General features: G+C 43.8%; 3 protein-coding genes across 6 annotated transcripts in view; 2 read left to right on the forward strand and 1 right to left on the reverse strand.

The window, feature by feature from the left end:
- The first annotated feature begins 469 nt into the window (after positions 1-469).
- On the forward strand, positions 470-9,256 carry prrg2 (proline rich Gla (G-carboxyglutamic acid) 2). Its single transcript, XM_086186327.1, has 7 exons — positions 470-682; positions 764-860; positions 1,261-1,433; positions 1,591-1,624; positions 4,919-5,042; positions 6,944-7,087; positions 8,856-9,256. Exons 2-7 carry the CDS (start codon positions 776-778, stop codon positions 8,896-8,898), a joined length of 603 nt encoding a protein of 200 aa, XP_086042453.1. The 5' UTR covers positions 470-682; positions 764-775; the 3' UTR covers positions 8,899-9,256.
- Positions 6,210-26,334, reverse strand: part of carm1 (coactivator-associated arginine methyltransferase 1) — a 75,842-nt gene continuing 55,717 nt past the window's right edge. Inside the window, exon 17 of the transcript XR_015110244.1 lies at positions 6,210-6,382. The gene's annotated coding sequence lies outside the window, so the exon portion shown is untranslated. The remainder of the gene's footprint in view (positions 6,383-26,334) is intronic.
- prr12b (proline rich 12b) overlaps positions 9,523-26,334 on the forward strand; it is a 34,108-nt gene continuing 17,296 nt past the window's right edge. Inside the window, exons 1-5 of one of the 4 annotated variants that reach the window (XM_086184142.1) lie at positions 9,523-10,015; positions 13,821-13,978; positions 15,974-16,135; positions 16,802-21,402; positions 22,991-23,206. In XM_086184142.1, coding sequence (XP_086040268.1) covers positions 9,933-10,015; positions 13,821-13,978; positions 15,974-16,135; positions 16,802-21,402; positions 22,991-23,206 — 5,220 coding nt within the window. In that variant the 5' untranslated portion in view covers positions 9,523-9,932. Of the gene's footprint in view, positions 10,016-10,620; positions 10,649-10,725; positions 10,912-13,820; positions 13,979-15,973; positions 16,136-16,801; positions 21,403-22,990; positions 23,207-26,334 lie in introns of those variants that run through there. The other 3 variants (XM_086184145.1, XM_086184144.1, XM_086184143.1) reach the window with 3 other exon arrangements.

The following is a 26,334-nucleotide window of genomic DNA, read 5'->3' on the forward strand; positions in this document are numbered from 1 at the left end:
GTCCATGATATTTTGAATGAATGACCTGCTGGATGAGAACAACAGATGTTCATACGGAGAAATGTTTAATAATGTAGACCATTTTCAGCAGAATCCAGTGAACATTTATTTAAGAGTAGGCTATTAGCCTCAGGAGATTTCTGCGCCCTGCAAGTGGCCCTCTAATTTTGGTGGTCCAAGTGGGGTGAAAGTGTGCCCCATGATTGTGTGTTAACCTGCTGGCTGTCAGACGAACTGACAGTTGCCACGGACAACCTTCCCTCCTTGGTGGTGATTAAAAAGCCAGTCTGACCTCCAAATCTATCAGTTCTAAAATAAGGGTCAGGGTTAGGATTAGGCATCTAGTTGTGATGTTTAGGGTTAGGCTACGGGGCTAGAGAACGCATTATGTCAATGAAGGTCCTCACAAAGATAGAAATAACTGTTGAGGTTTTATCTCAAACCAGTAGACAGGTTTGTGGAGGTTCCTCCCTCCAGCTGGTATGCTGTCCAACAGGTTTGTGATCTGACGTTTCCCGAACACAAACACAGCACAACAGTTTGTATCTAGAAGTTTCAACAGAATTTGGCATGAAGAAAATCAGTTGATGGTCAAATTTGTGCCATGTGTCTCTGGGAGTAGAAGAATAAGTGGTGTTTTCTTCCTGGACGGAACCAACTGCAGCAAGTTCGAGAAGCACAGGTGAGTGTGAGACGTTCCTGCTCACTGATCCTCCGGCCTCTGGCATAGAATGATTTCACCTCCATTTCCTGTCCTGTGCAGTGTTTGGCTTCGATGGCAGCTTTGTTTGTAGTATGGATTCCTGTTCTGTCTCTGCTGCAGCTGGCCCACTGCTCGGTAACCTACAGACCCAGTCCAGGTAAACCACACCTCTCCTCACTCATCAGGCTTAAAACATCAATTATATAATCCTTGTTCCACAAAGCCCCATCCCACGGTGGGTTGGGAACCCCAGGGGTTGAAAGCTCATTTCCTCAAATTAATAGTAACGATATACAGGTTTTGATCTTTAACACCATTTGATAGCTATTGGTGTGTGTGTGTGTGTGTGTATTTGTGAAAAAAACCACGATACCCATTAAAGCAAAAATAATTTTCATGGTTTCCACTCATATCCTTTGAGCTGTAGTAAAATGCCCAAGTAATGGAAAACAGCACGTCTGTGTGTGTGTGAGGGTTTGTTTTTCCCCATCATTCATTGTGTGTGTGTGTGTGTGTGTGTGTGTGTGTGTGTGTGTGTGTGTGTGTGTGTCTTACAGAAGAGTCAGTGTTGTTGGATGAACAGCTAGCAACCTCCTTCCTGTCCCGCTCACTGCTCTACAACAGCTGGGACTTTGAATTGGTGGTGAGGGACAATTTGGAGAGAGAGTGTGTGGAAGAGACCTGCAGTTATGAAGAGGCCAGAGAGGTGTTTGAGGACGACATCATGACGGTAAAGCTGCTGGCTGAAATCCTAAAGCTTTTGTCAAACTACCCAAAGGAGATTATCAAAATCTAGGTTGAAACCAAGTGTTTTTGTCCTCTCAATGGATGGGGTTGAATGTGGTTATTAAAGCAATCCCATTGATTGTCTTCACTTTCATTTTTAGGAATCGTTTTGGACAGAATATATCAACAGTCAAGGTAATTCAGTTCACATTTCTGCATGGCTGACATTTGAATTATCTTTTCTGTTTGGGGTTTGCAGAAAATTATCTTTTCTGCAAACCCCAAACTGGTTACAGTGATTGAAAATCCTCAGAAATCCCTGTTTATCATCTCTGCTCACAAAGAACATTCAGAGATGTAAAATTATAGGGTTGTCATTGAATTATAACTTCAGTCTTTGTGAGTGAGTTTAGACATTTAAACTAGTCATAAATTTAAAGGAACACGCCAAATAATTGGGAAATACATGTATTTGCCGGGCAGCACGGTGGTGCAGTGGTCAGCACTGTCGCCTCAAAGCAAGAAGGTTCTGGGTTCGAGTCCCAGCTCAGGCACAGGATCTTTCTGGGTGAGTCTCCATGTTCTCCCTGTTCCTGCTGGGTTCTCTCTGGTACTCCAGCTTCCTCCACAGTCCAAAGACATCAAGAGGGACCAGGTTAATCCAGACTCTAAATTGACTGTAGGTGTGGCTGGGAGAGCCAATGGTTGTCTGTCTCTATGTGTTGGCCCTGTGATGGACTGGTGACCTGTCCAGGTGAACCCCACTTCTCACCTGAAGGCTGCTGGGATAGGCTCCACCCCCTCCCCCCACCACCCTTAACAGGATAAGCAGTAGAAAGTGGATGGATGGATTTGCCATCTTCACCCAAGCCAGATGAGAAGAAAGCCTTCTCTTCTCTGCAAGCTGGGACCCAAAAGGAGGGTCTGTCAGCTAGTTAGCTTAGCACACTGAATGTGACTGGATAGGCAGGTTAGCATATCTCCGTCTTTCCCACTCAGCTTTCAAAACCTGCAGATCAAATTCACCAGGTTCGTGATCTTTGTTTGTCCAGAAATAACTCTGCTCATCCTCTCTCAAAATGTCAGCCACGATTGGTAGTACCAGTTGCACTTTTCGTCATCAGCAAGCAAGTTTTGAAGTGCTGGGTCGAATCAGCATGGCCAGTCAGCAGAGTAGATCCACATGTGTATCTGAGCCAATGTTAAACGCAACCCCAGCTCTGTTGATGCAAACAAAGATTACTTTGGAGAAAAGTGCATTTGGTGGCTTTTGACAAACCTATGCTTCGGTCAATCCATTACCATTCATTGTGCTAAGCTAAGTAGCAGTCAGCTGGTCTCTGGTGGACTCTGCTCCCTAATGCACCCAAAAAAGGAGAGAAGGGGATCTGGCTTCTTGTCTGGCTCTGGGGAGGATGGTGAGTAAGGGTATTTCCTAAAAGGACTGCTCCTTTAAAGGTCCAGTGTATAAGAGACTAGCAGTGATGTTGCAGATTTGTAATTGCTCACTCCGTCCCTACCTTGGGAGAACTTATGATGGCCGATGGGACAATTAAGTTATGAAGAAATGCGTTGATCCCCTCAGGGAAAAAAAGTTCATTCGTCTTGAGCTGCTCCAAACACAGTCAGAAGTGAACAATTCACTGCCCACTCAAACATCATTGAAGTCACGAAGGAAATGTTGTCATGGAGAGTCTGGAGTGTCGCAGTATCAGAGAGCATCACATCTGCTGCTTTTGCTTTGCAGCATCTCATTTATTCCTGTTCACCTGATCCCACGGGCGGCCCTGGGCTCTTACTGGACCTAAGCCAAATTTTGTTTAAGGCCCCGAAACACTCCCAACGCAGTCACCAAATCACACATGCACACTGCTCATAACCAAATGACACACAGTTCACTTGTGTGTGAAACACGCACCAGCCATCAGAGATTTTGGCCTGGGGTGGGTGCATCTGATTAACTCACCCACCACTGTCAAAAAGGGGTAGGGGAACGCAATGGAATCCTTCTGGTACTGTCAAAGATGCTAAATTAATATTGCAGGAGAGCACTTATTGGGTTACTTCAAATCAATTCAATAACGTACCTTGATTATCTTTCTCTTTCTATCTCTGATTACCTCTTTTTTTTTTCAATCTTCAGCACCAGACTGCCATTTTCTTTTAGAAGCTATTTCGTTGTTACCTGGCTCATCACTAGATTGCGGTGTTGCCCAATGCAGGAATTGAAGTCTCTAGCTGTATTTTCAACAACAGAGAGACATTACGTGACACCCCCACTACCACCATGTGATGGGGTGTTCAGGCGTCATGGTAATGTCATGCATTTCTGTGAATTCTTGCGTTCACCGATCATGCAGCTCCAAGAGGTTGTGGCCCCGAAACACCTGCAGAATATTTTTGTCCTGGCCATGGCTGAACTGTATGAAAACTGTCTCTCTGTGGCTGCGTCTCAATGCATAGTCATGGTTTGGCAGGGTTGCAGTTTGGTGAGCTGAGGATTGCATTGCTGCTTTTTACAGACGATGTGGTCCTGATGGCATCATCAATCTGCAACCTTCAACCCTTACTGGATCAATCTCAGTGAAGGGTGAACTGGGTTGAGGATCGGTACCTTTTAAATCTGAGGCCATGGTTCTCAGCAGGAAAACAGTGGATTGTAAGGAATTCACCTAAGTGAAGGAGTTGGAGTATCTCAGGGTCCTGTTCTCAAATGAGGGGACTATGGAATGTGAGATAGGCTGGTACCTTTGCTTTTCCACACTGTTGGGATGAAGGAGAGCTGAGCCAGGAGGCAAAGCTCTCGATCGAGTCAGTCTTTGTTCCAACTCTCACCAAGATCATTAAATGTCATGCCCGAAAGAGCGATATTGCTAATACAAGCAGCCTAAATGGGTTTCTCCAGGAAGGTGACTGGTGTTTCCTTTAGGTGAGGAGCTCCGTCATTCACTAGAGAATGGAAGTACAGCTGGGCCTCCTTTTGTGTTGAAAGAAAGCCAGTTGAGGTGGTTCAGGCATCTCGTCAGGATGCCACCTGGGTGCTTCCCCAGGCACATGCAGCAAGTTGGGGGCCGTAGTGCAGATCAAGGACCAGGTCAATCACTTCCACGTGCTTTTTTGGAGAGGGCAAAGCTTAAATAAGTCACTACGAATGAAATGTGAACATAAAGAAAGGCTATGAGCTGGACCCTTCTGTTGAATCAAAAAAAAAAAGAAGAAAAGATTTGTTTGTTCAGGGCAACTGCAGATGCTACTTGGTAATGTAGTTTTAAGGGGCCCAATCTAAACTCATGAAAATACAAGAATTTTTAGTTTGTTTCAGGTGACCATCCACAAATGGAGCCATCATATTTGAGATACAGGAATTAATTATATCACTCTTCAGTTCCTGCTGATAAAACGATCTAACTCTTACACGCTGAACTTTTTAATGACTGATTGAAAGTTACATGAATAAAGAGTTTGAAGGTGCTGATGTTTGTCTTGAAGCGTATTCGCCCAGAGTGGATGTATCGGGGCTGGTGGCAGGAGTCCTTGCAGTCCTAGTGTGTGCTGTTTTTGCCATTGTGCTTGGAATCTACTGTTACAAGGCCAAGAACAAGGATGGAAGCAGGTCAGTGCAAATGATTCCCTCTGATATGGAGCCGTGTTGGAGGAACGTGTTTGCAGGTTAAATTTAGAGAATTGAAAGAACAATGTAACTAAAGCTCATCATGTCTTCCTTCCACAGCCTCTGTTTAGACCACGAGGCACTGTTTGTAATGAAATTGGTTTTGGATCATTGGACCAGATTTGCATGTATTTGGCTGTACATATAGTTTCAGTCTGGCTGATTTAAGCGCCTCAATAAGCTAGCACCGTTCTGTTTCTTGTAAAACCACTTTGTTCTTAAAGAACCGAGTCACTGTGGCATAAATGAGCCATGGTGCCAGAGGACTGCACCTACACTCATAGACCCTTTAGTCACGTAGCGAAAGTACCTCTCTGCACTGACACCCTCACCCACAGGGGAACAGCTGGCAACAGCCAAGGCTATCAGCCATGGAGCGAACTCATTTCGAGCTCTTGAATCAGTGAGCGTAACTCTGTCACCATATTTGAGCCTTGAGCGTAAATCAACAAGTCGTCACCATTAATTATCATCTGATTAATGCTAACAAGTTAGCATTAAGAGGAGACACCTACTTTCTGGTAATACGCTGCCCCCTGTTGCTTTGCAGTGATAAATATGAAGCGTTAGCTTGTTCAGATCACCCACCAATTGTATCTTTATGAATGAATCTTGAGACTCAAGGGACCTTTGTATTGTGCCAGACAAAGGTCACATGACCCATGAGGCAGCAGGGGATGTTGGGGGGTTCATTTTTATGATACATGTACATTAAATGTCAGTAGGAAAGGGGAAAATGCAACTGCCATAGAGATTAGAAATAGTGTTATTCATGTTTGAATAACAGGGCCGGTATTGGACAGGGCATTGTGATAAAATGTGTATCATCATATTTGCAATACAACATGGTGTGATACATTGTGATCTTCTACCAAATTTACTGACTGAAAGTTTCAAAATTGAGCTGAGAATACAACTTGGAAAGTCGAAATCATATGATATGAACTCAGTGGACAAAATAACAATTTCAGTCAGAATTTCTATTTCAATTTTCTAATAATATTTTCAAAGTCGGGGCTGCACGGTGGTGCAGTGGTCAGCACTGTGGCCTCACAGCAAGAAGGTTCCGGGTTCGAGTCCCGGCTCGGGCACAGGATCTTTCTGTGTGAGTCTCCATGTTCTCGCTGTTCCTGCTGGGTTCTCTCTGGTACTCCAGCTTCCTCCACAGTCCAAAGACATCAAGAGGGACCAGGTTAATCCAGACTCTAAATTGACTGTAGGCGTGGCTGGGAGAGCCAATGGTTGTCTGTCTCTATGTGTTGGCCCTGCCATGGACTAGTGACCTGTCCAGGGGGAAGGCTGCTGGGATAGGCTCCACCCCCATGACCCTTAATGTAGGAATAAGCGGAAGACAATGGATGGATGGATGGATTTTCAAAGTTGCACAGTCGGTCACTGTTACTGAACACATTATTGTAGCTCCCATAATAAGATGTTGTAAAATATAATGCATATAAGTTCTGTGTCACTCACTGAAGGGTTACATGCAGAAATATAGTATATCAGTCGTAACTGTCTAATTTATAGCTGAGCTAGCTATCGATACGAACATGGGCCATAACAAGGTAACTCCAAATAATGCCACTTTGGCTAACACATCAATACGATGTTTTTTAGAGATTGAGTAATATTGCTATATTGATTTTATTGCACAGCCCTAAAGAATAAGACATTAATATTTTCAAAGACGAATCAGAAAAACTTTAGTTGTGAAAAAACAAAACAACTCAAACGTGATCAAATCCTCATTTCGTTTTCAGGCTCAAACTTGTTCTGCATTCTCATTGGCTCTACAGCAGCTAAACCGCTTCGTTGAACTGGTCTGAGTTGAGTTTCTGTTCTAGAGCTCCCGTCAGGATGCCGCAGGATGGGCATCCGGCCGCTGAGGCGGTGCCCCTGGCTGCAATCATCCCCCCTGGTCTACCCAGCTACAGTGAGGCTCTGACCCGCAGTGGGCAGCATGATGCCCCCCCACCACCCTATTCAGGGTAAGTAAATGCTTGACAGCCTGGTTTGTTCCTCACCATTACAGAAAGCACAAAGACCTTCGTGCTACTCATCATCATCTTCTACATACCATACTCATCACGAACGTTAAGAAGCTCCGAATGAATCCACAAAGGCCAAGTAAACGGAATTAAACGGTATGTAACCCTGTGACCTGAATGACAGGTGCTCCATAGTATCAGGATACGCGAGAGATGTGGAAAATCACAAATATGTTCTTGTATTTCAGGCCAACGATGGGGGTAAATGATCATGATTATCTCGTGTATATGGGATGTGTGAAGCAGCATGTGAATGCGAACAGTGAGTTCTAAATGTTAGGGTCTGAGTCCTTGACACACTTGCTAGACAAGACGGGTCAGTGTCTTCTTGGGGTGCGTGGTTACTGCTCACCAAATGTGGTCCAAGGATGGAAAAGTGGTGACCCAGGTCATGTCTACCCAAGGGCCATAGGTCAGAGGTCTTGTGGAGCCCAGCCCAGCTGTTCTGGTGCCACAAGGGTGACCTACACAATATTAAGCAGGTGGTTTTAGTTGCTTTGGCTGATTGCTGAATACATCCTTTTGAAACAATCCTGAACAAAATTATATTTCTGTCTAGAACGGGAAAGATAAATCGACTGCATGGCTTTTTGTTCCCTTAAAATGATTTAGATTTGAACTCCAAGAAGAATTATTATGCACCAACAAAGTCCTGTCACCAGGTATCAGCTTTCCTTTTTTTATTCAGCGGAGGTTGAGGGTGAGGAGGGAAAGACATCAGTGTCACTGTAGCTGTGTGCACATGCTAATGCCTTTTGTTTATCCTGAGCTAGCAAGCTAGTTCAGCTGATCCTTGAATTTTTTTTGACACGCTTGTCGTGTGAGTTACACAAATAACGAAATTACAATTATTTCATGTAGCTCGTTGCCCCCAATGGCTCGCCAACACACTGCTTCTAAAGGCTACCTTTGTGCCAGGCTAACAAGAATTCCTAGCAGATTTCAGGCCCTCCACCAAAACCCCCCAGTCTCGTGTCTTGGAAACCAAGAACCATAACAGACTCAAATATCTTGGCATGCGTATCAGTAAAAACACAGGCCGCATTTTCTAAAAAGCCATACTGAGATGATTTTTTTCCCCCTTCAGTTTTAAAAAGGGGTGCATGAATAACTGATTATTTCAGGGGGTGAGGACGGCGATTCCAAAGATCATTGACTCCAGTTTGAGGCCAACTCTGGTGGGTTCAGCTTTACTGACATCTGAAATAATATCTCAGAAAGAAAGTGAGTGAGATCCTAAGGTTGTTGTTAACACTGTGCAGGCCCAACCCACTTTTGAACCAACACCAAACTGGTGTTTTCAGATCTACACACTGGGGATTTTGGAAAACTCACTTTGTGTGTGAGAGAGATGCAAATGGCAAATGGAGGTTGAGAGAAAAGATGAGTTCACAGTTTTACTGCAGATGTTGTTTGAGTTGCGCAAGTTGTTATTGAAGAGGTACAGCTTTTATTTATTTATTTATTGTTTTAGAATGTTGCTGAAACGTTGGGTCTTTGTGAATTTATGCACGTAACCAAGACCAGCGAAGGAAGGTTGATCATGGGGGGGGGGGGGGGGGGGTAAAATGATAAAATATCACACAATTAAAGGACAACTTCGTTGAAATATGAACGTTTCTTCTTGATACACGTGTCCGTGTTTTCTCTCCTCATCATGGTATTCAAGCGCTTACAAAGTTTTTTTTCTTCCTGTCTTTGACCACAGGGGGGCGCCGTCGGAGCCCGCTGACCCAGAAGACAACGAATGAAGGCTGGCAGAGCTTCTTCATTGTGGTTGATGACGGGCACTGGTGCTTCGAGTGAACTTTTAGATATCGCATGTTTTTTTTCTCATGAAATGAGTGAAGTTAATCTCGCAATGGACACGAAAGACAGGCTGACCTGCACACTGGTTGACCCGACTACAGATGTGATGATTTTAAGGGGGTGCAGGTGAGGGTGGGGCAAATTTGTCAAGGTTGCACTGCACATTCAACTTGTGCTTGTAATGAACATTTAAAACCAGAGTAAAAATGAAAATCCTTTGTTTTGTTTTGTTGGTTTTTTTTTAGGTGACTATTTCAGTAAGAAAATACAGAGATGTTTTCTACAATAAATGACATGACAGTTCCACATGTTTCAAGTCAATTGTAACTTGTCTGGCAGTGCAGTAAATGTGTGTGAACACGTGAACGCAGCACATCCTTCCCGACATGTCCGGACTCGTTGTCAATCGCAACATTTTATTATAGAGAGCGGAGTTCTTTTTCACTACAGTCCTACACTAAGCTGCCCTGCAAAACAAATTGTGTGTGTGTGTGTGTGCGCGCGCGCGCGCGCGCGTGTGTACGCCAGCCCAGTCATTCCTCTTAAAAATGGCGTCTTGTGAACAAAATGCGAGCGAGCGAACATAGCTGTACTGTGGTGTGAGGGAGCGGCGGCGGCGGCGGCGGAGCAGCGGCGGCCGCGGGTCGCTGCGAGTGCAGCTTCGCTTCCTAAAGCTGCTGGAGAACGCAGAGCATCTGTTCCACAGCCCGTCAGCGTAACACGGGAGACAATAGATAGTGAAATACATGGGGAGGGGGACGGGAGCGAGGGAGGGAGGAGGTGCTCCTGGCTGCCGTGACCCCCTCCTCCTCCTCCTCCTCCTCCTCCTCCTCTCACTCCCTCTCCTCCCTCCATTCCTCCCAGTCTACAGGCTCGTCAAGCGCAGAAATAAACAGAAGCGAGAGCAGAGGAGAGAAGACATTCCTCCCTCCCCTCCCCCTCACTATCTGTCCATCTTCATCCAGCCCTTTCTTTCATGGAGAGGAATTATACCGCTGCAGGCTTCGGAGATCTTGGGTCTGGGACGGGATGGACTTACGACAGATCGGCCAAAGCAAGGTAAGCTCCGGTGGTTTTGGAGCGTGGACACCCAGTGGGTGCATCAGTGGGCTTAACTGGCTCATGGGCACAGCGCTGCCTGCGCCTCTGCATTCAGCCAGGTTAGTGCTGCTGCTGCTGCTGCTGCTGCTGCTGCTGCTACATGGCCACCAGTGTGAAGGTACAGCCAGCCGTATTGTCATTAGGGAGAAGGGAGGGGTTGGGGGGCCGTCTCTAAAATGCACGGAATGCGATGGAAGATTAATAGTGATACAGGAGACAGGAGAGAGGATAAACGAAGGGGGATGGGTTTCTGGAAGCAGAGTCTGTTATTAAAAAAAAAAAAAGGAAAGAAAGATCACATCTGGCTTCCAGCTCTGCATTGTTATCCATGTCCACTGCAGCTTTGTCCTGCTTTAGACTTCACAAACGCGTGACAGGGAGACACTCGCAGGTTGATTGGTACGCAGCTAATTGGCTATTAACTACAAATCAATCTAGCAGAACAAGTGCTGTCTGGCATGTAGCAACAAGCTACGCCTTCCTGCACCTCACACGGAAAAAGAGGAACAAATCATATTAAATAACTCCCCCCCCCCCAAAAAAAAACAAGAGAAAAAAATACAATGAACTCAGAAATGGTGGAATAAAACGGTGAGTGGATCCAGTCACGGTGGCAGAAACGCGATTCACGGCTCCGTGTAATGTTTGAAGTTGTCGGGTTCATACATTTGAGGTGGCGTTTGTTCTTATTGGTAAACATTACTTTACAATACTGTCACGTGACTGACGAACGTTAACTGTCACTGGATTAAACGTCAGCTAATTGGGATTCAATTAGTAACGCAGTGGTGAAGTTGGGATGGCATCCGACTCCAGTCCGTTTACATCAGGCCAGCCAGGCTGCACATGATTCGGTATTTGACAATGGATACATGTTTACGTGTACTACATGTGTGCGACATGCAGCTGCAGCCACTTTCCCTGCTGAACCGGGCTCCGTCAGGCTCCGGCGGCTGTACAACAAGCGCTAGCAAACAGGCTAATTATTCAATGTGACAGCAACGCTAATGTCCACGCACTCCGAAGTTCTAACCGTCTCCCTCTTCCTATCTCGCGGCTAATAAGAGACACACGAAGTCGCTTTTCTTTTCACCTCAGTGTTGCTGTGTGCTGGAATGAAGTGCGGCCTGGCGCCATGCTAAAGTCGGCTAGCTCCTGTTAGCTTTGCTCCACGTTAGTGGTCGCCTTGACAACCACATCAGTCCTCCATCAGATTCCTCCGTGCAGGCTTCGTCTCTGTTCAAAGAATGCGTATTTAGCACAGCTATGAGACAGTCTGCTAAATATAAAAAACAAAACAAAAAAAACAAATAGGTCTAGGATGATAACGCAGATGTAATAATTATTGGGTAATAAAGAACAATAATAATTGGATGAATATAAAATATAGGATTAAACTTAAATCTGCACCAATGAGCTGTGTGTGGTGTGTCTTAGGTTTTTGACTAAAAACAGAAAATAAGTTGTCGCGTATTTAATTGTGAATGTCACTCTTGTGATTCAAATTGAGATCTGATGCTGTGGTGAAAATATGCACGTGAACTCCAGGTATTCCAGGTGTTCACCCTGAGTTGATCAGCTGAGTCCAAGGAGACACAATAATTTTTATTTTTTTTTGCAGATCCCCAAAATGCACGCGTCATCATCAACTGATGTTGGCTGATGGGGATATTTACCTACATTGATATTATCTGTATAAAATAAAGCACAGTCACATTTTATACATAATGAAAAAAAACAAAACAAACTTTTTTTTCATGAAACATTTGGAAAATGCCATAATCCGGGTTTTCCGTAACATAAGATTTGAGTTAAATTGGGCTAACATGCCCTTATTATTGTGAATCCCTTGCTAAATCTACCGCATTCCCTTCATTTTATTGTTGAGAATATTACATTATTGAAATTGATTGATTAAAATTATGTTTGATGTGTAGGAGAGCAAACAACAAAACATTCTCCTTCCCAGAACCAAGCCTGAGTTTATACAATGTCAAATAGCTACTCTTAGCAACATCCAACGTGGATATGATTTAGTTAACAACAGCAAGATGTAAAACTGTACTACCAGCAAAAGGCTTGCACCAAGTATGTGTGAGCAACCATCAGGACTATTAATAGGGCTCTCTTTTCATGGACTGGCCAGTGCTGACCAGTCATTTTACTGGTTGGATCCAGCAGCAGTGTTCTTACCAGGATGGTTTATTTCACATTAGGATTCATGCATTCATTAGCCCACATTGGCAGCCTTATGTGTGTTCTTAGCCTCCCCCCCCCCTTTTTTTTTCTTTTTTTCTTTTTAAGAAGCAGGCCAATACAAACAGTTGCATTTGACCTTGTTGCAGATTGTGATGTTTTAGATGAAATTTAATCATGAAAGCAATCAGCATGACATTTTTTTTTTAAATGAAGTGCCATTCTGCAGCTGTCAAAACAAGATCTTGGTTCAAAACGCAACATTTCTAATTGGTGAGCATCAGCCACTAAACCTCCCCGCTGTTTGGTTGTTGTTGTGGCTGAAGGAGCCTGTGTGTTAATCCTGATAGAAAAAGTAAAACCAGGCTCTGAATAAATGAAGCAGCGAGTCCGACGAAAGTGATGCGGAATTCTTGAGCACGTACAGTGTATTGGTGACGCGCTGGTTGAGGTAACGGTGAAACAGAGACAGAGCGATTTGGTTACTTAACACCCGATTGTCAGAAATCCCTTAATTGCTGTCGTGGGAAAAAGAAAATAAAAAACAATCTTTATTGGCTCAGAAATTAATCAAGGTTAGTCTGTTGGAGTTCAGGAAAAAAAAAAAAAAAACAGTGGTAGATTTGGTGTTCAAATACCCTCTGTGAGGACATCCTGTACTCGTGAGAGACTGAACCAGAAGCATTTGCAGAGTTTTTAATTGATAAAAGACTGCAAATGCAAACCAGAGATGAATACATTTGTAATACCAGGGAGGAGAAAAAAGCAGTGACAATTGAAGTTCTCTGCTGAGAAGTGAAATTCAATTGCATGTTGAGAATTGTTAAGGTATTTAAGTACATGCAGTACACGTTTATTCTGGTGCCTTTTTATGTTGTTGTGGTTTTTTTTATTACAGTTGTAGTCGGGATATGTGAGAGATAAATCAAGATGTCCACTGTCGTCACAGTTGACACGGAGACAAAGCGCTGTGATTGTTTTGTTTTTTTTCTAACTAAATTCCAGAAATTAAAGGATTTCATATCTGAAATCTGATCTGACAACATAGCAGCATACATGAAAAGCTTCTTTATAGACAAAACACACCCAGCACAGAGGCAGTGTAACACAGCTTTTGCCACAGAAGGTTTCCTTTACTATCCACTGAAAGTGTTTATGAATTAATTATATCAACAGTATATCAATAACTCAACGGGCATTTGAGTCAAAACGATTTTATTCACAATTTCCAATTTATCAGAGTAATATATCCTGAAATACTGCCGCTGTAATATTTATTTTATCATCATATATTGGGATATGATATTGATATTAGGGGCTGGAATATCAATACAGTTCCTTGGGGGAGGGGGGGGGGGGTGAAACATTGTGATATAATGCTGTGTCAGTTTTACTGCACAGCCAAAATCAACATGCGGTATTGCAGTTCTGGCGTACATAAAGTTTTTGAACTCAATCCTGCTACACTTTATGAAGCATGACAAGTAATTCCGATTCTACAGGTGAGGTGATTTTAAATGAGAGATCCTTCAAGAGGGCTAATTGTATTAATGATGGTTTTTTTCAGCCTCATGTATGGGAGCTCCAGGTCATCCCATCCCGACTCAGAGCTGCTTCATCGGCAAGCCTATGGCACCCCTCACCCCCTCCAGGGCTATGCAACCAACCACCACCCAGGAAGTGCCAGACAGGGAGGGGCTTGGGGTGCTACCGGACGCACTCTTGGTAAGGATACATCCGATGGTACATTATCCGTAGAAATACGTACGTCAGTGACAGTCCGTATTTGGACTGTGACACACGCGATTCATGTACACAAGCCTGTGCAGCATGGCTACCATCTCAGTGGCGGTTGGACCGGTATTATTATTCATAACAGTGAGTAAAACTTTGATGAGGAAATAGGAACTTTATATTGTTTTAGGTGCATGCAAATGCAAATGCATGCAAAATCGGGGCATTACCTGAACTTGTAATTATATCAAATTTTGATTCTTCTCACACAATTGTCTTTATTTTTCACGAAACATTCACATAGCAGGGCCGCCACTGAGTGGAGACTTACACATGCTGTGCTCTCTGTCTTCGTAGATGAGTTCTGTGTCAGGTCATTCACTGTTTTATCATGCAGAAATACAAAATGTGAGACAAACCAAGCATTAAATCCAAGTGAAGCTATGAATTTCGGTGTTATCCTGTCATATTGGACAACATAAAGTACCACCATAGTTCCAAACCCAGCCAAGACAATCGAAGGTCTCCAGCTATGTGTTTACATGCAGCTGAATATTTACAGATATCTTATGTCCAGGCACAGTCATTGCAGAGGCAGTCGATGAACCAAGCATCAGTTCTGCATTTTGTCTGTAACAGTAATAATTGCAGAATTAATTGGGGGTGAGACAAACTCGTGTACTCCATTTTGCAAATGCGTGACTCTGTTACAGAGATGTCTCTCTCACCTTCACTTATTATCTAATCTTACACTGCAAATGTTTGAAAACAGTTTTAATGTAAGCACATTTTCATGTAATGGTAATACTTGACAAGAAGTGCACTGCTTCGTTCATGTTTAGTTATGTGCGAGGGTGCTACATAAACATAAGCATGAGCATAATTAACCAGTTATGAATGCTCTATGTTGCCCTTATTGCAGAGTTACTCTTCACCCCAACCTTTCTCAGTTTTTCATCATGAAGACCTTAAGTAAATGCTTACTTGTAAATACATACCACATAACTAAGCGTTAATTAAGCATTAACTGACCATGAATAATGTACCCGTAAACAAGAGAGGTATCAAGACCACTGCCGGTGTCCCTCAAACTGCCGGGGCTCATGGAATGGTGATGACAATGAAACAAAAACTGAATTATGAGCAAAAGATGCCAGGCATCCCAGGTAGAGCTGAAAAGTAAAAAGCCTTTATTTCACATTGACAACACTGTTTTTTTAAAGTTGAGTATTTTCTACAGTTCTTATGCAACAAGTATACAAGTTATGTGTGCATATAATTTGTAAATTAATGATTGATTGAATTAATTTTAGATGCCTCACATTTTTTCTATGCATGTCAACTACGCTCAACCATGATATGATGTACAAACACTATTGGAGTATATATTGAAGTTTTCACTATAATAATGATAAACGTAATGCCATAATGTAACTCAATATGCAAGCTCGTAATAATTGAATAGATAGGTAATGAGAAGTAAGGTTCTGTTTTGATGGTGCAATCAAATAAACCGTGACGCAGTGCCTCATCTTGCGTACATGCAGAGGGTGAGCATTTCCAGGCATACCTCCTGTTGTCACTCCTACAGGTACAGGGGTGCTGTGCTGGTTACAGTAGAATACAAATAGAAGGAAGGGCATCTAATCTCTCAGTTTATGTGTCTCAAAAAGGTGATCCCAGTCAAATAATGGAACAGTTTCACAAAATAAGAGCCCCAAGGAGAAACAAGCAGTCAGTCCAACAAGGAAAATATGACTGTTGTATGGTGCAGTGAGGCTTAATGAGGATGGAAGACACCTCAAGTTTGCAGCCTGTTGAGAATGGTGGCTTCCTGTTGTGATGCTGCACATCTGCATTTTTTAATACAATGTTCCACATTAGAAGGCTATACAAAGCTCCTGTACATACAGAAATAGTGAGTGAAACTGTGTATATGATGATATGACATATGATTTATATGAATCAAGTTTGGTTTGTTGCCAGGTCTGTCAGGGCTATTTGATGCTGGCCTCCACCACTCCAGTCCCTCGGGTCCTGACTCATCCGTCATGAATCTAATTTCAGCTCTGGATTCCCGGGGTCCACAGCCCCCACCCTCTGCCTCTTCCCTCCTCACACAGTTTCGCACTCCCTCATGGCAGACTGGTGAGTGTCAGCCTTTTAAAAGAAGATTACAGTTTAATAAAAAGAGTTTGTTTTAGCTGTTGTTACTGCCTGTATTTACACCTGACGTGAAATTTTTTTTTTTGTGGTTTCTTTTAATGAGTGAATTACAATCAGATAGCGCTTCACTTGAAAGTACAAGTGTAAATACACCGGGGACATGCGTGGATCAGTGGACGCATTCCAGTGACCACATTGAACAAAAAAGAAAATTTAAACGTCGTCAATCGGCATTGAAGTCAGTGGGCTGGAAATCTGTCACTGATGTGTTGGAAGGTACTGGAGGAGGTACTACTTGACATCAAGGTGGTGTTGAAGTAGAAGTTGAAGATCGCAATCGGATCTCAGTGGGGACATGGGGGATTTATATTAATTCATGGTCCCAACGCATGTCGTCAAGTACGATCTGATTGCATTCTGATCATGAAAAAAAAACATTTTAATGCCAGGTGCAAAGAGGGCCACTGATTAAAGTAACAACTAATTGAAAAGGAATAGAAAATACTGATACATCTCAAAATAATTTTTCACCTGATTTTCAGAAATATGTAAATTTTCATAGTCTTAAATTGTAAAATTTCCTCTTTGTTAAGTCTGAAGAGTGACTTGTTTTAACTAATGCTATCCATGTAATGTTGTGTCCTGTAGCAATGCATACACCGGCCCCAGCGGAGCTCTTTATTTCAGGGGCTCTTCCGGGTTCCAGCTCCTTCCCTTCCTCCTCAGCCCTTTCTGCATACCAGCATCCTGGCTCCTTCTCTGGAAGATGTTTCACTCCCTCCCTATCCTTGCAGGATACGCCTACATTTAGCCCAACTTCCAATGGTTTGCTGTCCCCCCATGATCCCCTGCTGCACATCAAAACACCCTCCCAGTCCAGCTTAGGCTTTGATCGCTTGCTGTCTTCCCAGAGTGCCACCTATCGGGGTTCCCAGGAGCTTTCAGCGCCTCCTCAAAACCAAGCACCTCCCACCTCTTCCAGTTGCCACCTCCCCCCTCCTCAATTCAACCTGCTTTCCTCCCAACTCCACAACCAGTCCTCTCAGCTCTATAACGCCTCCATGTTCTCTTCCACACCAGCCCTGCTGCCCACAGCCCCCTCTCAGCCACAGCCTCCTCAGGAGAGGGCAGTTCCCAGGCAGGATAGTGTGATCAAGCATTACCAACGCGCATCCCCAGCCCAATCCACAACAATCCCACTACAGCAATATGTCAGTTGTGGTGGGTCAACAGGCTACCAGCAAATAGCAAGCCATCACCGGCATCCTGGAATGACCTGCAGTCCCCTGGGGGAGCAGAGCCCATCCTCAGACCCCAAGCCCTCACCGCGGTCAGAATCACAGACATGTAGACCAATCATTCAAACACCCTACACATCCTCCAGCTCCTCAGCTTCATCCTCATCTGGCACGAAGGGAGTCAAGAGTTCCAGCTCCAGCAGTGGCTACTCCTCATCAGGCTCAGCATCATCCTCTTCCCGAACCCCACACACTCCACCATCAGCCTCATCCACTTCTTCCTTATCTTCTTCTAGCTCCAAGGCAAGCACTGGCTCCTTGTCTGCTCCCTCTCGCCAGCAACCCCCACCTCAGTCAGTTCCTGCACCACCTCCTCTACCAGTGGTGTCACCCTCCCATGTTCAACAACCAGCACCCAAACAATGCCTCTCTTCCTATGGCTCTCCATCTGTGGCTAAATCAAGTACAAACCTACCAGCCCAAACTCCTCCCCAGCAACATGCCCAGTCATACTCTCCTAACCAGCCTGCATCCACACACATGACCCAATCTTATGGAAGCTTCAGTTCACCTAATGCACAGGACTTGAGCTCTGGAGCAAGGGGAAATGGTGGAAAGTCCTTCTCTGGTTTAGGCTCAGGAGGACGCTCATTCTCGGCAGAGATAGTCTTTGGGGACTCAAACTATGGCTCTGCCTCTCTTAGAAGAGAAGACAGTCCTTCCTTGGGGTATGGGAGTGCTCCAGGATCAACAGGAAGTGGACTTGCTTCAGGAGCTGCCACACTTGGTAATGGAATTGGATCTACAGGATCAGGGAGTGGTTCTGCTAGTGTTGGTAATGGAAGCAGCAGCTCATTCCACTTGAATGAGTCGAGTCCCTCACCCTCAATCAATTCTACTATCAATCGCCCTGGGTTGCATTCCCCTGCTTCAGCTCGCCCTGCACAATCCCCTGGAGGGTCAGGGGCCAGCAAATATCTGTCCTCCATTCTCTCCCCTGCTTTTATGTCCTCACCACAAGGTTTCCCAGATACACGGCAAGGGCAAAGCCAGTCCTATCACTCCGGGCCACCCAAGCCAAAAACAGAGACCAACATGCTGGGAGTCGAGCGCTCACAAGATGAGGATGATGATGATGATGATTTCCTCATCCACCACTTATTACATGCCCAGGGCTCAACTCCACACCCTTCCCAGCATCACCCAGCTCCTCAGCAAATACCCCCGCAACACCCCCTAACTATGGATAGGGAAGGCAAGGAGGTGGCCTATGACATCAACAAGATATCAGAAGAGCGATACCACCCTCAGAGTGTAATTCGTACCAATAACACCACCAGCACTTCAGGTCCTGGAACTGCAATTGGTGACTCAATCACTGGGTTGGAAATATCACAAAAGAAACAGCAACAGACCAAGTCAGAGTTGGCAATATCAAAGTCCACTGCTGGGGAAATAGGAGGAGTCACTGACTCGCTGTCTTGCTCTCATAGTACCCTCTCCCATCCACAACAGCATGACCACATGGGATCAGTGGTCAACTATGGAAGAGGAGACCCCTACACACAGCACCAACACTCCCAACATTCCCATCAAATCACACATGTGCCATCCCATTCTCAGCAACACTGTCAACACTCTCAACTCTCCCAGCACTCTCAGCACACACAGCACTCTCAACATTCTCAACATAGTCATCCCCATACCCACTCACACCATCCTCATATGGAGCTAAAGAAGCCCTCAGATAGAACAGACAATGCTTATTTGTGTAATACATCAGATGTGCAGCAGTCTCAACAAAGCCAGGTCCCCCTCCCTCTGTTGGATTCCCCTCCAGATCCCTCCCAGCAAACTCACCTGCTACAGTCGGTCCTTTCCCATACCACTCGCAGTAAAATGGACCCCCAGCAAGCCCCACAGCAGCAACAACAACAACAACAACAACAACAACAGCAGCAGCAGCAGCAGCAGCAGCAGCAGCATCCTTTGAGCCAGCAGGCTGTGATAGGTCCGGCTGGAGGAGCAGGACCAGCTGGGGTGGAATCCCACCCACAGAACCAGTCCTCACAGTTGCAACTCCAGCTCCAGTCTCAGAGTATGGATACCCATTATAGCCTTGGACCCCAGCAAAGAGATCAAACTCAAGCAAGTCAAAGCTCCGTGTCTCCACTAGACATGTTAGACCAGTCTCTTTCCCAGACAACCAGCAGAGACAGTGGAGGAGCTCTGGATGGAAGTGGGGTCAGGATAGGTGTGGGTGTAACAGGAGGAGAGGGTGGTGTTGCAGACAGACATACACAGCAACACAGTCTTGTATCCCACCACCATCGCCAACGAGCCTCGGAACTTCATGACTTTCTCTCTGAACCAGATTTGGGGTTGTCCACCCCCTCGCATTTGCATCATCTTAACCAGCCACAAACCCATGCCCACCACCAACAGCAAGCACACACTCACCATCAGATGTCACACTCTCAGTTAGCTCATCCTCACTCCCACAGGATGGGAACCTCTCAACAACAGCCCCAACCCAGAAAGCCCGAAAACCAGCTGTCACACTCCCAGTTAGACCAAATCAAACAGCACCAGTATGACTCAGTAAGCCCAGCAGGAAAGACAAGACAGAATCAAAATCAGCAACAGGAGCAGCAACAGCGGTTTGCATCTTTATCAAATATCTGCTTTCCTGACACTCTCTTAAATGATGAAGACCGTTCTTTCTTTCCTGGGATGGAGGACATGTTTTGTTCAGCTGATTACAAGTCAAGCTGTCCTGGAAATTCTGGGGCTGGACAGGCAGCCCAAGATAGTATGAACCAGGGTCGTGGGCAAGGGCAAGATGGTATGGAAGCCTTGAAAACTGGAGGTTCTGGAGAGCGCTATGATATGGTTGGTCATCACAGTGATCAAGGCTATGGACAATACTGCCACAGCCTTTCAGGAACAGGAAATGGCAATCTGCACTTAGACCTTGACTCTATGAAGACCCATGAGCTTCCCTCCACTGTGAATACTGACCAACTCGGCCTCATCCAATCCCAAACTCCCACGATGCGATTGAGTTCAGCAGTTCAAGGGGATGGCACAGTCAACAAGATGATAGCTGCTGTGGGAGTGGGTGCAAATTCAGGCACTACTGGTCTGACCTCGCCTATCTTTTGTTCCTCTCGACCCAAGAAACTGCTGAAGACCAGCTCATTTCACCTGCTCAAGCAGCGGCGAGAGCCACAACCTCTAACAAAGAAAAACTATGCGCAGGAGTATGAATTTGAAGACGATGAAGATAAAGCTGATGTTCCAGCTGATATTCGCCTCAATAGTCGACGCCTTCCTGACCTTCTCCCTGACTTGGTGTCTAGTTGTAGGAAGGTTGGTGGCGTATCAAGAGTAAGTGGACTCAGTCCAATGATGGGTGATTTGGATTTCTGCCACCCCTCCGGCTACTCTTCCCTTGGACACCCCCAACAACTGCTCCCACAGGATGGTCCAAAGAAAAGAGGCAGGAAGCCGACAAAACCAAAACGCGAAGGCCCTCCTCGTCCACGGGGTAGACCACGCATACGTCCTCTTCCAGAGCCTCCTTACTGCAGAGGACTGATGGGATCAATTAGTGGAGAAAGTAGGAGGGGTAGGGGGCGAGGTAGAGGACGAGGAAAGAGGGAGGAGGGCCTTGTAGAAATGCATCGAGATATGAACAAAGCACAAAGTCTCCCATATCAGCAGCAGCATCCACAGCAACACTACAGCCAACAGCAGCCTCTTCAGCAGCCTCCTCTGCAACATCATAGACAACTGCCAGACCATCACCAAGTACCACAGCAGCATCAACAACAGCATCTCTTGCATCATCAGCAACAGCACATGCCCTGTTCTCACAGCCAACCACAGCAACATCATCAGAATCATCATCACCAACATCCTCCTCCTCATCATCATCATCATCATCATCAACAACATCCACAGCAACAATCCCAGCAGCTGCAACAAGATCCAGTCAGCCCGATCAAGGTAAAAGGAAATGTTAGAGGAGACAGTCAGCCTTTATTAATCAAAATCATCCAGTCAGTCTAGGGAAGTGGGGTTAAAATGATCCTAGTTAGGATTTGGACAGCTGTAAAGTAGGATCTTTATATCATTCAAACAATCCTGGGAACATTCGCGATCGTTGAAAGATGACTTCAATGGACAGTACCCAAGAATATGTGTCAGCAAACAGTCAGACGAGTTCTTCATTACACCAAGAATGACGAAGTTGATCTCAGGGTCTACATCAATTAATGCCTCCTTGCTAGCATATTATTGTGACATATTATAATAATGGCTCTTGTGTTAGAACAAGAGGACATTATTATTACGTTATTAAGGACATTAACGAGTGGCTAATATAGATGAGGCAACAGCATACTGAAAGATGTCAGTGGTTCTTCTGTCAAAACCGTCTGCATCTTGTTGAAACTCTACATCATCACAGTTTACAGTCTGCAATTCATATTTTTCTGAGCACCTTTTGTCAAGTTAGATTGATCCTTAGCTAAGACTGAGCTTAGGTTTAGAGGGTAGCTGATGCGTCCTCTTCAGGTCCATAGGCTTCAAATTTGAAAGCTCAGGTTTGTCACTTGTTGTATAGAAAATTTTTTCTTCAAGGTTCAGATAAATGTAGCTGAGTACAAAGTACAATATTCCATAGTACAAAGTCTCCCAATATGTTATATGTAGGATTTTTAACTTTTAGAGCTCTCTGTTCATTATACACTTGACTAATCCTTCGTTCAAGCAACTTTTGAAGGGAATGTTAACTGTTGAACATGAATGTTAAGACGTTTACCCACAAAAGGCATACATAAGTAAGAATAGTTCCAATTTTCATTTCATTTTACTGAACCTGCAGTCTTCTGTTCCTGTCATCGTGGATAGTTAAAGCAATACTTCACCCAAAGACTGTATTTTACCTCTCAAGAACTCAAAATTAGGTGTCTTCATCCCACAAAGACATTCCGTCCCTTTTGCATTTCATCTTTTTCAACGAATGCCGAAAGAGCCAGCCAAGTATATATTTAGTTTGTTGCTAATAGCAAATAAACTACGAGCATTCCATTTGACACTTATTCATGGTCGTACCAAGAGCAACCAACTGGCACATTCAGTCGACTCAATTCATTTCCACTTGTCCTCACTTGTTTACGGTCGCACAGAACCAGAAGTATAATTTGGTCGTTTTATCTCAAATCAAAATGTTTGGTGATTACCGAGCTTAGAGCTGAATATAAAAGATGATGATTACACCAAACGATGCACTTAAGAGTTTGTAAATGGACATTTTTGGGCTGTTTTGCTGTTGTTAGCCATCAGCCTCTGTTAGCTTCAAGCAAAATATAAGTGATTGGCTCTTTTTGTATTCTTGAGTCACAAATAAGTAATATAGAAGGGGAAAAAAAACATCTCCCTGATATCAAGACACCAGTTGTGTGTATTTTAATGGTAAAATTCCATTTTACGGTGAAGCATTGCTTTATGATACAGTAATTCCATCAAAAATAGATATTGCATTCTTCATACTGAAGGTCCCGTTGCCCATCCAAGCTCTCTATCTTTTCAGATCAAACTGCCTGTTCCCACTATGCCGCCATCTGAATCCTTACTGAGGACAGACTCACTGTCCAGCACTGATCCTGTACTGTCTGATGGATCAGTGGGTTCGGCTCCATCTTTGGGCCCAAGTCCTGGACCCAGTACCGCCTTGGACATCAGTCCGACTGAGCTGAACCAGATGCAAGACAAGTTGATGATGAAGCATGAAGAGAAAGCTGGAGAGGTAAAGACTTTTTTCTGCTGTAGAAACAAGTGACAGAATTGATTTTATCTTCCTAGATTATTCAAGGATAATATATTGTCAAGTAACTTCAGTTGAATCTGATCACACACACACACACACACACACACACACACACCATCGTAAGTTTCACAGTCAAAGCTGCTTTTCTTTTTTTTTTTCCAAAATGTTGGACTTGTCTTTGTTGTGGGAAAAAAAGCCCATTTGAAATTTAAATTTACTTCTAGTTTTCAATTTCAAGTGGAAAAATTGGATAAGTTGATGAGTACTTCACATGAATTCAGTACAGATTTTACCACGCAACTGTGAATGGACTGGAACTGCAAGACGTGTGACCAAAGCTGTGAGTTTTCTTATCTCCCTTGTCAAATTATACACAACAGCTTGAGGGGGAGTGCAGTGGCTTTTTTCACAGAGGAGTGGCAATATGACAGTGTGGTTTAAGAAGGAGTCCAAGTCTGAACAGTGGATTTATTTACTCTGAATGAAAACTTGGAGGCCCGATTTTATGGGAGAGCAGAATCTTCCTCATGATGTGCACCAAGAAAAGTTATTTGAATAGAATCCATGGTGCTGTGACCAATTTACAATCAATTAATAACGGGAATTCATCATTATTTGTTTAGATCCGTGTGTCCAAATACAAAGAAAAATTAAAACAACAAAACCCCGGTGAAAGGTTTTTGGGGTTTTTTTTACACAGAAAGTTTTTTTCCCCCTCAGTTCTCGTCAGTTCTCTCTTTTGTTTTATTCCTTCCTGAAGATTTTTAAAATGAGCAGACAAGGCTACATGATGTGATACAATTTTCAATTTACAATAAATAAAAAGCCCATGTTAAGCAGAAATACCCCATTATTCTCTGCTTTTAATCAAGAGGTAAAATGAGATCTACTTACATGTTGTGACTCAGCAGCAGGAATAATGTCACACTTATCAGCCAGAACATTAAAACTCCTGGCAGGTTTAGTAGTGGGGACGATACAGCAGCGCTGCAATAAGTCGCCCTGCATCAGGAGCGAGATGTTCCATTTTTAGTGAGTCTGTTTGAAAGAGGTGTGAATGATTTTAATTGTCATTTTGAGGGCTGTGATTTGTGGTGCTGCTGAACAGTACTGCCCATCACTGTTCCTGATATTCATTGCATGTTTATGGTACACGTTGTATATGTATATGGTGACTATGGAGGGCCAGCTTCCATTTTCCAAACGGATATGCAGCTTAGTGCTCAGATGTCCTCCAATTGTCGTCTCCCAGCATATTGAATTTGGCACCAACCAGTGAGTGGAGCAGGGCTGCTGATTCAGCCTCTAGGATGCAGGTGACCGTACCTGTAGGACATTTCCAGTTCTCCTGTAAATTTAAGATATTGTAAAAGGGCGATTGGTCTTAACTTCTAGAGTATACATAGAGTAGCATGGAGTAGTCAGTAGACTTCCAGGACTGAACACTGAAATGACCTCACTCATATTGAAAGTGACCAGACTTGTGGTGAGTTTCACTACAGGGATACCTGAGTCAGCAGCCACAGGAACACAACCGGTGTCTGTCTGCTTGCATCTGTGACTGTCGACTTCAGGAAGCCACTGCTGCAAAAGACTTCATATCATCAATCAGTCAAGCAATCAATCGAGCTTTGCGGAAGCTCTCAAATAAATGATCTAAAATTCAAAGTGTTATACAATCTCACATTTTCAGTCCCATCACAGGGGTGGAAACCGAGGTCAGGTCGTTGGGCGACATTGATTACAACAACAACTCCGGGGTAGACTTTTTATTACTTTCCTAATTAAGAAAACAACAACAGATAAACGAATGCGTTCATGTAAATTGACTATATTTATTGGTAGAATCATCAATACAGATGTCTGAGAACAACAATATAAACATTTTACCACAATTACTTATCAAAATTAATAAATCACGAGTAGTTTGAACTAATATCTTGGTAAATGGTAGTTACCTGTTGCAGATACAGTCATCATTATTTCGCTGATTCCCAACATTAGTATGGGATCATCAAGTTGTCAGTAACAGGCACATCCTCCAAGGCAGAAAAAACAATGAGACCACAACAGAGGCGCTACGATATACATGATGAATATTTTATGTTCCCTATATCCATTTTAAAGACAGTGTATGAATATAAAATTGAGAAATTAGGTTGTTTTTTTTTTAAACCCCACCATGAAATCTTCAGTCTCCGGTCCATCTTCCTAAAATATTTCAGAAGAGTGTCACATAACATTAACAAAATAGATTCCTGAAAGCATTATTTTTCCCTGCTTTGCAGAAACTCTCCAGTTCAGTAAGTTGCTTCACACCTTGTACAAAAATCAGCCAGGAGCTTCATTTGTAATTTATACTTCCTCTGCTCTTCACATTTCAGGTGCCTTTGAGCACATTTGAAAAAGAAAAAAATCATTCAGTTGGATTTAGTAGAATAAAATGGCAATATTTTAATTTTCTGTCATATTTTCCTGACTGGAGGTTTGGATGGAAGGGGGTTATAGCTGACTGACAGCCAGTTCTTTCTGACTGACAAAAGAGAGAGGAGAGAGATCACTGTTACCAGGGCAGCTGTTGCCACGGTTACTACATTTTTTAGGGCAGGATCCTTGCTGCCACCTGCTGTCTGTTAAGCTTTATTACCTATATGTAGTGACTGCTGAGAGTGAAGTTGTACTGAGTCACAAACTTCGAATTATAATGCCTCTTTTTTTCTCACGAGAGAATTACTGTAACCAAATCAAGCTTGATGGACAAAGTTCCAAAAAAAAAATCACTCATCATTTGACGTAATGTTGCTCTTTTAACCATCAGTGCAACAGAGTGCACGGCAGAGTCAAAATTCCTTTTCTTTTTCTTGTATTGGTTGGACATCTCTCCATGCAGACTACGTCCATTTTCAGCACAGAGCTCTGCAGCCATTTTGAGCGGTTTAACCGTTCTTTATCAACACTGAGACAATTCCAGCAACCACAATGAACAGTTCAACCAGCGTCTCCTACTCAGCACATAAAGATGCAAAGATTGGCCAGCAGGTGGCACAATCATATATGTGTCCATTGTACATTTTAACCCAACTTAATTTGACTTTAACGACTGAACC

The sequence above is a fragment of the Aulostomus chinensis genome, chromosome 18 (genome assembly GCF_037954235.1).
Source record: "Aulostomus chinensis isolate RoL2024-O1b breed Wild chromosome 18, RoL_Achi_v1.0, whole genome shotgun sequence".
Classification (NCBI taxonomy): domain Eukaryota; kingdom Metazoa; phylum Chordata; class Actinopteri; order Syngnathiformes; family Aulostomidae; genus Aulostomus; species Aulostomus chinensis.

Bases quoted from the DNA above. Each gene is read 5' to 3' on its own strand.
- prrg2 (XM_086186327.1), top strand. From the start codon at position 776: ATGGCAGCTTTGTTTGTAGTATGGATTCCTGTTCTGTCTCTGCTGCAG. The intron at 1,625-4,918 runs GTAATTCAGTTC...TTTGTCTTGAAG, and splicing joins AGAATATATCAACAGTCAAG to CGTATTCGCCCAGAGTGGAT. The intron at 7,088-8,855 runs GTAAGTAAATGC...CTTTGACCACAG, and splicing joins CCCCCACCACCCTATTCAGG to GGGGGCGCCGTCGGAGCCCG.